This window comes from Crotalus tigris, unplaced genomic scaffold, assembly GCF_016545835.1.
Source record: "Crotalus tigris isolate CLP2741 ecotype Arizona unplaced genomic scaffold, ASM1654583v1 scf7180000024376.1991246, whole genome shotgun sequence".
NCBI classification, from domain to species: Eukaryota; Metazoa; Chordata; class Lepidosauria; order Squamata; family Viperidae; genus Crotalus; species Crotalus tigris.
This window is the reverse complement of record NW_024100546.1, coordinates 1,459,011-1,475,614: the sequence shown is the minus strand read 5'-3', so window position 1 is coordinate 1,475,614 and position 16,604 is coordinate 1,459,011. Positions and strand designations below refer to the sequence as shown.

The following is a 16,604-nucleotide window of genomic DNA, read 5'->3' as shown; positions in this document are numbered from 1 at the left end:
AGAAAATGCTGGGAATAACAAATTATTAAAACTAGACTAAACTGCTTACTGGAATTATTCACAAAAAAATTAAAATATTAAAAACTTATAATGTGAAATAGGAGACATTGGAGAAGATCAGGATGCTTAAAAAATGAAGTCAATAGAAAAGGAGATTAATAATAATAATAATAATAATAATAGGATTGGAAAGGACTTTGTAAGTTTTCTAGTCCAACCCCCTGCTCAGTCAGTAAACCCTCCAGTGTTTCTCAACCTTGACAATTTTAAGGCATGTGGACTTCAACTCCCAGAATTCCACAGCCAGCAATGTTGGCTGTGGAATTCTGAGAGTTGAAGTCCACATGCCTTAAAATTATCAAGGTTGAGAAACACTGCGGGCCTATACCATTTCAGAGAAATGGTCGTCCAGTCTCTTAAAAACTTCTGGAGGCAGGTTATTCAACTGATTAATTGTTCTAACTGTTGCTTCATGTCCTGCCTTCAGGCGCCTTGGAAAATAGCTTGACTCCCTCTTCCTTGTGGCAACCCCTGAAATATTGGAACACTACTATCATTCACCCCTAGTCATTATCTTTATTAAACTAGACATGCCCAATTCCAGCTATCTTGTTTTATATATATATATATATATATATATATATATATATATATATATATATATGTCTCTATGTATATAATTTTAAAGTTGCATTGGGAACATAAGGCACTTATTAATTTCATGTATACTTGAAACAGAGCATTTTTAGTTTTTGAAGAGAATTATTCTTATTTTTCAAGAGTGACCTCTACTGGTTAAATAAAGTGAAAATATAAATTGCTTTCAGAGCATTGTTATGTGGCATTATATTTTTATCCAAGATAATTAAGGAATTAGAGGGACCTATCTAACTTTGTTTGATTTCAAAACCTGTCAGAATCAAACCTGATTAGTACTTTAAGATATTACCAGAAAATAACCTAAAGTGGGGAGTTAAATAAGTAAAAAAACAAAACGAGCAGCAAACATATTGTTGCTAAGGAAACAGTCTATATATGTCCAGGTAGTCTCTTGGATTTAAGATCAACTCAGAGAAGACTTTTTAAAAAAAAAATCTGCATTTTTTTTTCAAGAATATTTCAGTAAATTGTTTTATGACAAAATTTTGATATGAAAATTCCATGTTTCTTGGCAGTACCTATACTTTTATACTATAGATTCTGACACCCAACTGAGGTAATAACAACTATGATCAAGTTGTAGCAAAGGGAATGACAGAGAGAATGGCAACATGGTTTCAAGTGTATGTCAGCTAGATAATGGCCAAATAATGTATAGTTACTTTGATTTCCAAATCTTTATATTTTTATAGCACATTAAATATTTAAAAGGTATATTTCTGGTCATGATTAGAACAGTTCTTAGATAATTTTCAGTGTCGGTATTTTGGGGAGGGGTTTAGGACAACTTGCCATGGCCAACTCGCCATAGCCAATATTTGGATAATATCCAAATTACCATGTCAATAATTTTAATTTATATTGCATAAATAATACTGAACCAGCTAATGTCTGTATTCCATCATGTATTATTTACAACTTAAACACTGAGCTGCAAACATAAATGGGGCAACTTTACTTGCTGAACATTTGACAGAATAGATTATACTTGAAAACATACAGTACTGTCATAAATTAGATTTAGTTTCATCCACCCAGCCTTGAAAGTCTTTGTCTAAAATTATTTTCTAAGCCAAATAAGGGAAAAAAAATCTCTAATGCCAAAAAACAACTACATTTCCTTTGTAACATCATAATGTTTAAAATAGCTAAAAAAGTTAAAATCTTTTTCCTTTCCAGGATCAATTTTAGTTACTAGTCAACATTCTAGTAACGAAGATAAAATTGTAGTCTATAATATTACAAACATGCTTAACATTAATGATTTGGTACATTTTAGGTACATTTTGTATTAGAAAAAGTAATAGTTGTACTTATTGATAAATATCTTCGCACCGTCTACCCTATTTTAGGATATCCTGGAGGATGTGTTGTTATCCGACAGGAAGAACCCATCGGCATGTGGGAGGTGAAAAATTGTGCAACCTTCATGGCTAAATCATTGTGTAAACAAGAAGCTTCTTTCCATGAAAAAAGTGATAGCAATAAACAACCAAATTATGAGGAAAGTTTTAATTCTTGCATGCGTGGATGGGAATCAGACCATTATCTGCTGAATTGCTACAAGGTGAAAAATATTGAACAATGTCATGGAAACCCAAATGAAATGAATCTAGAGATCCATTGCCATTTTAATAAAACATGGGATAATAATAAAAAATTGTGTAACACTGAAATCAATAGTCTGCTTTTATTATTAATACCTCTAATTTTTTTTTTAAATTTAGAGAATAGGCTAGTAAAATTTTATTATATATTGTGATTCTTCAGGATTAAGCTGCCTTCCTAGAAGACACCTTCATTGATGGTGGATGCTCCTTGCAAATGGATTATGTGCTGACAAGTCAGCATCAATTCTTAACAATCACATACAACAAACAAATTTTCTTCATGGTGATTTTTCACTAACTTGATCGTTCAGGTCTTACAAAGGTGTCTTCTCTAGAGAGCCAGGTCTTCACATGCCCAAAGTGTAAAATCTGGGCCTGGTTATTTATACCTCAAGTGAGAATCCTGTATTTATTTGTGAGATTTCTTTGTTCTCTCAGCTATCCATGATGTTCACTTTTTTCCAACACCAAAATTCAATAATGTCAATACTCTTTTCTAAACTGTTTCTTCCTAGTCCAGTTTTATGAATATTCATATTACTATATATATGAATAAATAAGATACCATGTAGTGCATTATCTGCCATTTCATCAACTTTAGTTGTTAAAACATACTTCAAATAATGGAAGAAAAACTTTCAGTTATCATGTGTCTTTAATCTAAATAATAAAATTTAGGCTTTGGAATAAAACTGATGCAGAGAAAACATAATTGTATGATTACAAGCAGAGGAGTGATTTGGATAACGTAACATAATTGACTGCCATAGGATGTATCTTTGCTATAATGTTTTATATTTTCAATATTAAATCTTAGATTGCAATAGATACAGAAAACAATAGAAAACAATATTTCAAAACAATAGCAAAAAATATTCTCACATTATAGTGTGTTTTTCAATTCTGGCCTTGATTGCATTAGTTTAAATAGCTTTCTCTCGAGCAGCCAAAACGAAGCCTTCAGTTTCTTTTTTTTAAAGTTCCAGTTTTAAGCCATTGCTGGGTTTTATCTCTATCCACTTTCCCTTCTATCCTTTGTAGAAATTGGCCTTGTAATGCTTGTTCTTGCCAGTGCCCTACTCCTTTTATGATTATTTTGATATTCATGTTTTGTTTCCTGCACGTTCAGTAAGTCCCAGTTTTAATGCGTTAACATTAACTACATCAATACTTGTTCTTAAATCAACATGCTGATTACATGAAAATGGAAATGCATGCTTTTCTTCTTCAATAATTTGTTTGACTTGAAGTAAATCTCTGCCTCATCTCTGCAGGGCAGGTATAATTTATCCGTATCATTTTGGGAATCTCATGCATGGAGAATAGTTGTTAGCTTTCTTGTTTTTTGGTCCAACTGTCTAGTTCAGCTTTATCCAGTTAATAATCCCAGTAATATATCATATCACAGGTATGACCAGGTTACTGATGGCTTTGATGGTACTTCCACCATTTAATTTTGTCTTTAGCACTTTTCTCACTCTTTGGATGTATTCTTACTAATCTCACATTTTTAACTTGTCCATGCTCGATGTTATCTATCTATAAAATGCCCAGATACTAGCAGGCTTCATCTTGGTGGCTTCTGATGGTTTGGCCATTTGGTATTTCAATTCCATTACTATTTGTGATTTTATCCTGCTTTATTGCTACTGTAGGACATTTCTGTAGGTCAAATTCCATTACTATATCTGTGCTAAAAGTTGTTACAAAGTTTGTCAATGACTGGATTTCAATTTCTGATTCTCCATAAAACTTCAGATCATCTGTATAAAAAAGGTGAGATTTTTATTAACATTTTTTTCCTGTTGGATAGCCAAGATTTGTTTTCTTCAGAATCAAGTTAGAAGTTGCATCATAGCAGTGACAAATAATAAGGGTGATAATAAGCCATCCTGGAAGATGCTTTTATTAATGTTGACAAACCCAAGTTTTCATTTCCAACCACCTACATTTTTATTATTGTTGTTATTGCTGCTGTTGTTATCATAATCATCATCATCATCATCACTATTTTGCTTTGGCAATATATTTTCAGGCAGTTTTCAGTGTTCAACTTATTTTACAGGTATTCCATAGTGAAAAAGTATTAATGAAAAGAACTTGGGAGGAAGCAGAAACTCTGTGTCAAGATTTTGGAGCACATCTTGCCAGTTTTAAACAAGTCCTTGAAGAGGAATTTTTAAACAAACTTTTAAACACAATGTTTCATATGTAAGTCTTTGTGTTTATTACTGGATCTGGGATTTTTTCCACAATTGGAAAAAAAGGATTATGTGATCTACTTTAACATTTATTCCAACACAAATGGCATATTTTCATTGTAATGATAATAGGTAATTAGGGAGGACAGCAGCATTTGCTTCCAATTGTCAGTGCTTTCTATATTTGTTTATAGGGCGGGGGGGGGTTCCTTTACTGTGGAGTCCTTGGTGCTCTCTGGCATGGTTATTTGCTTGTAGAAGTTTCATTATCTGACCAGATAACATCATGGTTGCTAATGAGTGTAGATTCGCTCCCTGTTTATATACAGTAGCTTGCCTTGCCAGTGTTGGTATGGGTGTGCTGTTTTGTGGTTCCTTGATTAGGATATTGTTTTATGCCTGATTGTTTCTCTGTTGTTCATTCCTACACATCAGAATGTTGTTTGCTGGAGAGGATCTACTCTGGTTTTTTTGTTTGTTTGTTTGTTTCTATTTTAGGAATGCAGTATAACAGAGTACAAACACACTATAGCAATCCAGAACACCAGAAGAAGGAAACAGATTGCTTATACAACATTTTCCAGCAAAAAAGGATGCCCATACAATTTTATCTAAAAGTACCTGACCCCTCAATCCACTACAGAACAACCAACACAAGCTATGAAAAAGTATCCTTTTCACACTACCGCACATCAAAAACATCTCAGAAACAACCAACACAAGCTCCATTTGCGTGAGCGGCATGTATGCACGCCCACCACTTGCGCAAATAGAGCTGTGCACACATGCACTTTCGCCACCACTCATGCAGAACTATCCCCTCTCCTCCCCCCCACCACCACTCCCAGGCCGCAAAGCCAGAAAGGTTGGGGACCACTGGCTTACACTATTTGCCATATTTTTTCAAAAACCTCAGAAGTTCAAAGATTTCATCACAGTGCCAAGCATATGATCTATTCCAATTTAAGAAAATATTAAAATATATGCATAAGTACTGGAAAAACTGAAGATAAATCAAGATAAAAGATATATAGTTTGCATTTGTGTCATGGGATTTATTTCTTTTTAACCACAGAGATGATGAAAGACAATTCTGGATTGGATTTAGCAAAAGGAATCCATTATCTGGAAGATCCTGGGAATGGTCTGATGGAACTCCTGTAAATATTATTTTATTTACTCATCATCTTACAAAGTTAGACAAGAAACTGGGTTGTGTTCAATTTACTTTAGCGGCTTTCTCTCTAGTATTAATGATTGTTCTGTAATCTGTAAAAATGCCTTTGTGTGTCTTATTCCAGTTAACTTATTAGTTTAAGAATTACAGAAGAACGATATGGTTTTTGAAGTACAGGTAGTCCTTGACTTACAATCTCAACTGAGCCCAAAATTTCTGTTGCTGAGAGATTTGTAAAGTGAGTTTTACCCCATTTTATGCTCTTTTTGACCACCGTTGTTAAGTGAATCACGGCAGTTGTTAAATTAGTAACATGTTTGTTAAGTGAATCCGGCTTCCCCATTGACTTTGCTTGTCAGAAAGTCACAACAGGTGATGACATGACCCAGGACACTGTGACCGTCATAAGAATGAGTCAGCTGTCAAGCATCTGAATTTTGATCACATGACTGAATGAATGCTGCAGTGGTTGTGAATGTGAAAAATGCTCTTAAGTGACTCTTTTCAATGATGTTGTAACTTTGAACGGTCACTAAATGAACTGTTGTAAGTTAAGGACTTCTGGTATATTGTCAAACTTCCTTATAGACATAATGTGTTCTTGAGATCTTAAATCCACAGTATTTTATCTTGTAATAATTCTCTGAAGCAAAATATGTCTGTCCCTTTGAAAAAACATACAGAATCTATTACAATTTTAACAGGAAAAATTGTACAAAAGATATCAAAGTTTTAGCATGGCACACAGATTCCTAATGCATTACCACATTTTTGCTTCAAGACTTATAAAGTGATTGCTTAATAGGTTTACCTGAGTGGCAAACAAGTAAAAAGGAACTGAATTTTTGATAGTTCAAATGACTTCAATATGGCTACCCCATTTTATTCCTTAACTAATCTAATCTTTGTTTAATAGCTCTTTTTCAGGTTTGACAGATATTAGCAAATAATCTCCCCCAACTTGTAAAATATAATGGTGTTAAACAAGTCATGTTACCTATGTATATTGACCTCAGGATGATATCAAGCTAATTTACATAGGGAGACACTCCCAATATCTGGAACAGATCCTCTTTATCAGTTTTTCAGTCACTTTCTGGAGGTCTTTCTGTTTAAGAATCAACGAAAAAAATTAGGGACAGTAATAGTTCTCATTTTATAATCATCTTTGTCTGAGTTCCAATAAGGCTTTATAAATTTGGTTAATAAGTAAGTAAGTAAGTAAGTAATAAGTAAATAAATACATAAATAAATATGAAAGATAGCACCAGATAATAGGGTCAGAATTTGGATTTAAGGAATATAAGTTGCAATTAAATTAGCTTATGTCCCGCTCAGAGTAACCTCTAAGCGAGATGGGCGGCAAGCAAATCAATCAAACAAACAAACTAATAAATAATGATCTTGACATTTCATGGGCCTGTGTCTGTGTGTGTACTTTTCTATGGAGATTTTCTATATTTAATTGATTGGTAGACTGTTAAACTTTTTACTTAAAAATATGCAGACTGCTCAAGGGGCACTTCTTATTACAACAGGGTAGAGGAACCTCTGTTGATCTCTTCTGAATGCCTGTACAACCCCCCCCACACACACACACATACACACTCACACTTTTCAAAGTTCTAGAATCTTCTGCAAGGAGATGTGATGTCATACAGAAAGTTGTGATATATAGAAGAGTGTCATTTAAATTGGGAGCATTAGCTGGAAGTTCTTCTGACTGAAGAAAAACCTCTACTACAGTGGTTCTCAACCTGTGGGTCGGGACCCCATTTGGGGTCGAACAACCATTTCATGGGGGTCGCCAAACAAGGCTGTCCGCCATTTTTTTCCCCTTTTCTTTGGCCATGCCCCTGGTACCCGGTGATGTATAAGTGGTTGGGGGTCACAACAACATGGGGAACTGTATTATGGGGTCGCGGCATTAGAAAGGTTGAGAACCACTGCTCTACTAGATTCTTTTCATGATTCATACACACACAGTCTTTTTAACTAATAAAAATCTTCAATTCCGTGTTCATTCTATGACCAGATGTGTATATTTCAATAAGCCATGTTTTGTTTAACCGTAGAGTTATTGAATAAGACACAATTAACTCACAATATGCTATTCTTTATTAAAATATTAAAGTTAGTCTCTATATCATGCTTCAGATTTAATGCATACTTCTGTGGCAGGTTTCATCTGCCTTTTTAGAGAAAGCGTCTATTGAAGATAATGTGAAAAACTGTGCCGCATATAAAACTAATGGAACTGTTTTGCCACTGCACTGCAATTCAGAACATGAATGGATATGTAAAATACCAAAAGGTAAGGAAGAATTTGAACAATGTCTTGCAATATATGCTTCCTAAAATGATCAGTCTTTGCATGAAGAAAGTCTGAGATTCAGTTATCAATATTAAGCAGTCTTAATTTACCAACCACACTTGGGACCAACAATTCCATCACTAACCAGTGCAATTGTTAAACATGATTTTGTATGATTGTACCAACTTATGTTATCAGTTCCATCTGCAGTTGTCAAGTGAATCACATGAATGTTAAGTACCACATCACATGATCCTAACCTGTGACTTCCTACCAGCTTCTCCAGTGACTTTGCTTGCCAGAAGGTGGCTCTGAAGATCACAGATGGCAAACATGTGACCACTGGATGCTGCAATAGTTGTAAATACCACACCAGTTGTGAAGTGTCCAAATCACAGTCATGTGGCTATGGGGACACTGATTGCCAAAGTTTCCAGGACCTGTTATAAGTCTCTTCAGTGCCTTCATAACTTTGAATGGTAGCTGAACAAGTGGTGAATAAGCAACCTGTATTTCAAGTTTTAAATAAAGGGTTTAGAAATTGGAGAAATTGGATTCCTTTGAAAGCTGTGGTCAGAATAGACCAGTCTTACCAGCTCTTTGGGTTGGGCAAAATGTCTATTTTAGTTTAACATATCTAAAAGGAACCTGCTGCATGGTCTTCTATGGCTTGTTCAAGTATAGGACAGCTCCATCCAGTCTGCAGGACAGTATCAACTGGATGTTTCTTTATTCTTAATCATAACAGACTATTCGCTTTTATGAAATTGGTGCCTATATATTTTATGTATTACTTTAAAATGTCATGTGCTAATGGAAATTTAGTAATGAATATCTAGGGGGAAAAAATGACACTATGCCAGAATATAGTTAAATTACATTTTAATAGTGACAAAAAAAGAGGAAAGAAGAAGAAAAATCTGCATTATATTCATCAAACCAAAACATTATTTCTGTTTCAGGTGTGAAACCCAAGACTCCACAATGGTATATTAATGGTATGGGTAAAAACATGTTTTTCAACTATTGAAACAGTATGTATGTGTGTTTGTGTGTGTTTGTGTACGGACATACGAGAAGCATCTTTTGAGGCTTTTTTCAGCAAACAGGCAGATTTCCTGTAGATTTCATTTCAAAATAACAGCAAGCAATTCTTATATTATAGAAATGACTTAGTAATAACAAAAAGCAGAATAGCATTTCTACTAGAAGTGCATCCTTATCTGCACATGGTACTTAATTCAATTTAAAATATCAGATGGTGACACTTATAGTCAGATCTGGGCAAGCATTAATGCTATGAAAGATGCGTTGATTAGAAAAAAATAAGGGCTTCTCTTAACAAGTGATTTGTGGTGATTTGGTTTTGTTCTTAGCTCTTCTACCAGTATCTTGCTATTAAATGATGGGATTGATTCAGATTTTCAATGAGAATAGTTTTACTTATAGAGGAAGTGAAGAAGTGACTTTTGCCTCCAAAGAGTTGCTGAAGAAGATTGGTAGATCTAGTAAAAATTTGTTGAAAAAACACTGCCAGAATCGACCTGTATCATGTTTTCAATAAATTGCAACTTTTTCAATCAGATGATATAAAGATGAAAAGGAAGGGAGGGAGGGAGAATTATGTAAGTTTAAATGTTAAACTATAAATTATGATTTCAAAATTTTAATAGCCATTTCATCCTAAGCAGTGGGGAGTAGGCAGCTATAGCATAATTGGAAGCTTCCTGAAAAAACATTTCTGTAGGAGCATGGTGGCTCATGCAGTTAAGGTGCTGGGTTGGAGGTTAGCAAGCTCACGTTCAAGACCCGAGTGCTGCTGTGTGGCAGGGTGAGTTCCCATCATTGCTCCAGCTCATTGACAAGGACATGAAGGGAGCCCCATGGACGTCTCCCAGGCAATAGCAATGTCACCAGCTAATCCTTTAAACCCGGAAGCACCTTAAATGATGCCTCCGACATGGGAATCAATTCTGTGAGCAAAATGGACAGAGGGGATTTCCCCCACTTTACTATTGTTTTAGGTGCTTTTGCTCAATTGTAAGAATGAGAATTCTTTGCCTGCCAGAATTTTCCTACCCTCATGAAAATCCCTTAACTTAACACCAAACCCCCCAAATATGACATTGTTAAATATTAGCCATTTTGCCGATAAATTTCTACCACGTGATCTTGTGATTGAGTTACAAGTTTTGTTTCTCTACATCAAGCCCAAAAGTGCATTGTTGATCTGTGTGGTATTCAATTGGCAATGTCAAGGGAGGTATAATAAATGATTGAACATTATAATCCTTGATGTATTTCAGCAGCACAATGGGCATGTGGAACTTCTTTATATTCTTGGTAGTTTACAGGGCAACATAATACAAGTGAAATTTGCAGTCAGTCACAGAAGAAGGAAATGGGGGCAAAGAGTTGGAGACAGGTCATCACAAGATTAATACAATAAATTGTAGCTCAAAATATTTCATTCTTAAGACCAAGAAGAATTACAATGACATATTAGATGTGCTTTTATTCCATTGATATTAATACAGTAGTTGTTCAAATGCTTAATTTTTTCTCATTGAAATCTTTTCCTAAGATAAAGATAATATTTAATTGTGTATATTTTAGAATGCATTCATCTAAAAATAGCTAGCTAAGTAGTCTGCTATTGTCTGGATATAAACCAGAGAATCTGCAATTGTTTCTACATGTTAAGCTCCATTCAAAGAAATAATTACTCTTATTTCAGTGTAAAATATAGTTAGGGCTATACCAACCATATTTAAATCTATTTATTTCACTGGCAGAAAATGAAGCATATGAATAACTTCTGCTTTTTAATGGAACGATAATGATATTGAACATGCTTAGTTCATTAAAATTTAAATCTTTAACTCTCAAGGGTAAGTGGTGCAGCAGTTAGAGTGCAGTACTGCAGGCCACTTTAGCTGACTGTGTTCAGCAGGTCAGCGGTTTAAATCTCACCGGCTCAAGGTTGACTCAGCCTTCCATCCTTCTGAGGTAGGTAAAATGAGGACCCAGATTGTTGGGGGCAATGTAAATATATATATATACATTGCTTACTGGTGTACACCGCTTAGAGAGTACTTGCACTTAAAGCGGTATATAAGTCTCATAAATAAATAAATAAATAAATAAATAAATAAATAAATAAATGTAGTTTAGCATCCACTCATCTACTGTATTAGGTTTGATAGTGTTGGCCCTTGTAGAGCATTAGGTCTGTGATATTTGGTTCGTTAACAATAAACAATATGTAACTCAAGACATTTTCTCATATTCAAATAGATTGTATCTAACTTATTTTTTAGAGTTACCATGGTTTTATTATCAAGGAGCAGAATACCTTTTCTATGGCAGCCCCTCAAACTGGGACAGTTTTCAGTTTGTGTGTGGTTGGCTCCGTGGGGATATAGCAACCATACAGTCCTCTCAAGAACAAGAATTTATTCAAAACAGAATAAAAAAGGTAATATATAATTTTTCCTGGTTTTTCATAGCACGTTTTTTTCCAGATAGATAGATAGATAGACAGACAGACAGACAGACAGACAGACAGACAGACAGACAGATAATTATTCAAGAAATTAAAAGGCACAGTTTGAAATATATTTTCAATTTAAAATAGCAGCAACTAGTGAAATACAATTTTGTAGCTTCTTTGGATTGAGCCAAGTTAAAGGCTTAAGTACAGTCTAGATCAGGTGTGTCCAGCCTGCAAGCCATAGCTAGTAATACAGTCCTACAAGATCACAAACTTTTAACGTTAGTATATTATTTATATACATTAACTGCATTATGTATTTTATATGCAGCCCAAGACAATTCCTTTTCACTCAGTGAGACCCAAGCCAAAAGGTTGATCTAGATCAGGGGTGTCAAACTCGGAATGTCACATGACATGTTGCGACATATCGCAACTTTTTCCATTGCCAGCAATTGGGTGGATGCGGTTTCGCCATGACGCATCTGGCCCATGGGCCATCAGTTTGACACCCCTGATCTAGATAAACAAAAGGCACAGCTGATGACCATGGAGAAATTAAGTCAGCTTCTGCATGTACAAAATGCCAATATATTCTTTTTCTACTGTGGCATTTCTGGGTTGCAACCTTTTTTCTTTAAATTGTCACTGCGGCTAAAAATACTTTAATCCCGGCCATGAATGTTGCAACATTTTCACTCTTGCACTTTTCAAGATATTGCTATTTTTAGGTTTTGAATCATCAGCTTAGGCTACTTTGATAGTTCTTTCTGGCTTTACTGTTTTTAGTAACCTTTCAAAACATTGATTTCTATACTTATCAGAGATGAGATAGAGATCAGTAAGAATCAACCTTTTCTGCTACTGCAATATTGTGACCATAAAAATGTCCCTAATTTTAGCTGGGATGGCGAAGGTAAAAGCAGGACCACCTACATCTTGAATGAATTTGCAGAAAGGGGAATTCCAACTTTTGGAGCTTTTTTGTGTGTGGATAATTAAATACACCTGCTTTTTCTTCTGCAAAAGTGTTAAATGTGCAGAAGACCTCTTCCCTTCTATACTTATATTTTATGTTCATTTATTTTTATAGTCTAGCCTCTTTGAAAGTTAGTGAAATTCTTTTGTTTCAGCAGAGCTTTAGAAAAGGGGATGATCCCCTAATTGTTAAGTCAGGTTGTTATTCTCTGTGATTTTATTATCGTATTATATTTTACTTTATTTTTGTTGGTTTAATTCAGATCAGCAAATCATTAGAGCAATAATGCCTTTCAAAGATGTTTGGCAGGATATACGTTTCAAAATGAATTGAATAAAGTATTAAATACTGTTTCTTGCAATAAACCATGTTTATTTGAAAATAGCTATCCCATTGTGTTTTTAGGTAGGATTTTAATTTAGTTTCAATTCTCTGTGTTTTAGCTCAACATATAATAATTTTTGCAACTCTGGGTACTATTGTGTACATATGAATTACTTACATGTAATCATTATGCAATAAGAACTACTGAATATGTTATTTTTTCTATTTAGTTATTTAACGTTATTTATTATCTACCCCATTCCTCAAGGACTTTTGGCAGCTAGCAAAAAATTAAAAGCAAGTTAATTGGAATTATCCATAAATATTAATAAAAAACCCAGTAACCACACAAACCATAATACTTCCAAATTAGCATCCACAGATGTCATATCAATATGTAATTGTATGAAGTAAATGCTGAATTACATACATGTATATTAGATATGCTGATCTCATGTGTGCTATAATTTATATTTAGGCTCCAATTATTCTGATGGAAATAAGCTACACTGAACTCAATGGGATACATTTCTGAATGGAAAGGCATATTTTGGTGTCAGTAATTTATAATTTTTTGTTGTTTTTCAATTATTTTTATCATTCTTGTCATACATAGCATATAAACCAGTTAAAGGATACATGCCAAATAGTAAATCTACATAATACTTCTTCAATGTAAAATGTTTTACAGATTTCAAAAAAAAGTAGCAATTGGTGGATTGCATTGCGTTCAGAATTACCCAGTGAAGAATTTCGGTAAGATTGTCATATACATTTTACTTTCCCTGTCCAATCTTAGAAATTACTTTTCATTTAATATAAAAGCAGCAAACCAGAACCCAATTGCAACTATATCCTATACAGCTGTATTTATAATATAGAAGATAGCCTACTTCTCTTACCCTTTCTTTCTGGCAAAAGTAAGGGTTCTAAAACAGATTTCTTTTTTGGGTGAATTTGGTGGATTCCTTAGTGTTCCCCCATTGATATATCTTAAAATGCACAGAAATAGATGCAGTGAGATCGAGGTTCAGAAAAGTTAACAATACTATAGATAGAATATACTGCAGTATAATTTGTAAATAGTAATCATGATTGCTCTGAATCCCCCGATTTGTTCACTTATCCTTTTTAAGTGCACAAAGATTTAAATTCCATAATACCCTAGTGGTATTTACTGCCTACAGGATTGCAGTCCTGACAAATAGCCAGTCATTAATGTTAAATGTACCATTAATAAACACTCCAAATGAAGAAATACTTGCTGTTGCTAAATATTTATTGTATGTATGCATTTCCTGTGTTAAATGCAATTTAAGTGGTACTGGTATATATAAGATTCTTTCAGAAAATCTCCAATCCAGGTATCACAAATGAATGGATCTCAGTTTCTGAAATGATTTAAATTGGTTTTAACTTGCTTTATATAAGTTTGTATTTTTTTAAAAAAAATTAAAATTCTCAATGTATTTGTACTAATTTTTCTCTAGTTTTACAATCCCTTTTTCATTGCAATGCATTTTTAAAGTACTTTTCCTAGCTGATTAGTTTTTTTCACTACTTCACCTAATATGTACATGTTTATGTATAGTTTTGAATTGCAAACTACTTAGCAGCACTCAGGAAAATGTAGATTTTAGCTTTTAATTCTGTTCCAGGTGTATTTAGGAATGTGAAAAACACATTAGATAAGTTCTTCCCCAAATGGAGGAAGGACCAATGGGTCTTGGAGGATTTCAACTTGCCTTCCTTTGGGAGCGGTGTCTGATGTAGCTTAGGAGTTCATTGCCTGCATGACAGCCATGCACCAGATCATCCAGAGCCCAACACGGGACAGTGGTCACATACCTGATCTGTTTTTCCTATTGGAAAAAGTAGCAAAGTGATCTGAAATTTAGCTCTAGCAGGATGCTTGCATCATGTGATCTTAGCTTCAAAAGTCATTTCTAATAAATAAATACAATCTAAATTTTGTTTACAGATGGACAGATGGCTCACTATTATCATATCAGAACTGGGCAGGAGATCAAGAGAGACCAAAGCCAGCGCAAGGGCCAAAATGTGCTTTTATTTCTTCCCAGACAGGTACATGGTGAATGTGGTTCTTATTATTTCAAAATATTATATGAAACGTTTGGTGAGGTTCCATAATTTATTTATTTATTTTTTATTTTTAAAATTTATAAGCCGCCCCACTCCCGGAGGACTCTGGGCGGCTAACAATAAAAAACACATAAAACATAACAAAACAAACAGTACAAGAACAGTCATCCAGGGGTCAGATTTTATAAACCCCAGGCCTGCCGGAAAAGCCAGGTCTTAAGCAGCTTACGGAAAACCAACAGGGTGGGAGCAGTCCTAATCTCCGGGGGGAGCTGGTTCCAAAACATGGGCGCCATCACAAAGAAAGCCCTCCGCGGCCCCGCCAAATGGCACTGCTTGGCCGACGGGACCTGAAGGAGGCCCAGCCTGTGGGATCTAACCGGACGTAGGGAACTATGAGATAGTAGGCGGTCTCGCAAATAGCCTGGCCCTGAACCATATAGGGCTTTAAAGGTAATGACCAACACCTTGAATTGGACCCGGAGACCAATAGGCAACCAGTGCAGGTCACGGAGGATAGGTGTAACGTGGGTGTATCGAGGAACACCCACTATCACTCGCGTGGCTGCATTCTGGACCAACTGTACTTTTCAAGGGTAGCCCCATGTAGAGCGCGTTGCAGTAGTCCAGACGTGAGGTGACAAGGGCATGAGTGACTGTAAGGAGAGCCTCCCGGTCCAGGTAGGGTCGCAACTGGTGCAACAGGCGAACTTGTGCAAAGGTCCTCCCAGCCACAGCCATCAAATGATGTTCCAAATTCAGCTGTGGATCAAGGAGGACACCCAAGTTGCGAACCCGCTCCGAAGGGGATATATTTTTCCCCGCAAGAGTCAACACTGGACAGTCGACATGATCCTTGGGAGGCAACATCCAAAGCCACTCAGTCTTGTCAGGATTGAGCCTGAGTCTGTTAACCCCCATCCAGACCCTCACGGCTTCGAGGCAACGGCCCATCACATCGGCCGCTTCACTGAGAGAGCTCGGGGAGGAGATATATAACTGGGTATCATCAGCATACTGATGAAGCCTCACCCAGTGCTGTCTGATGATCTCACCCAGGGCTTCATATAAATGTTAAATAGGAGGGGGGAGAGGACCGACCCCTGTGGCACACCGCATTCAAGGGGCCTCGGGGTTGACCTCTGCCCTCCCACCAATACCGATTGCAACTGGCCAGAGAGGTAGGAGAACCACCGTAAAACGGTGCCTCCCACTCCCACCCCTTCAAGTCATCGCAAAAGGATACCATGATCGATGGTATCAAAAGCCGCTGAGAGGTCAAGTAGCACCAAGACAGAGGAATAACCCCTGTCTCGGGCCTGCCAGAGATCATCCATCAGCACGACCAAAGCGGTTTCTGTGCTGAAGCCGGGCCTGAAGCCAGATTGAAAAGGATCTAGATAATCCGCTTCATCCAGAGACTGTCGGAGCTGGAGCGCCACCACTCTCTCTACAACCTTCCCCACAAAGGGGAGATTAGAGACTGGACGGAAGTTATTTAAATCAGCCGAGTCCAGGGTAGGCTTCTTGAGCAGGGGTCTCACAACCGCCTCCTTCAAGGATTGCGGGAAAGACCCCTCCCTCAACAAAGCATTGATCAACACCTGGAGCCAGCCTCGTGTCACCTCCTTGGCAGCCGAGACCAACCAGGAAGGACACGGGTCCAATAAACAAGTGGAGCGCTCATTGCTCCCACCGCTCTGTCAACATCCTCAGCGGTCACAGACTCAAATTCATCCCATA

General features: G+C 36.1%; 1 protein-coding gene across 7 annotated transcripts in view; it reads left to right on the top strand.

The window, feature by feature from the left end:
- Nucleotides 1-16,604, top strand: part of PLA2R1 (phospholipase A2 receptor 1) — an 83,950-nt gene that overhangs the window by 39,894 nt on the left and 27,452 nt on the right. For 6 of the 7 annotated variants that reach the window (XM_039328428.1, XM_039328426.1, XM_039328425.1 and 3 more), the window contains 9 exons: nt 2,013-2,227; nt 4,029-4,046; nt 4,336-4,481; nt 5,547-5,631; nt 7,830-7,962; nt 8,925-8,960; nt 11,283-11,440; nt 13,450-13,514; nt 14,740-14,843. In XM_039328428.1, the coding sequence (XP_039184362.1) occupies nt 2,013-2,227; nt 4,029-4,046; nt 4,336-4,481; nt 5,547-5,631; nt 7,830-7,962; nt 8,925-8,960; nt 11,283-11,440; nt 13,450-13,514; nt 14,740-14,843 (960 nt within the window). The remainder of the gene's footprint in view (nt 1-2,012; nt 2,228-4,028; nt 4,047-4,335; nt 4,482-5,546; nt 5,632-7,829; nt 7,963-8,924; nt 8,961-11,282; nt 11,441-13,449; nt 13,515-14,739; nt 14,844-16,604) is intronic. The other variant, XM_039328424.1, reaches the window with a different exon arrangement.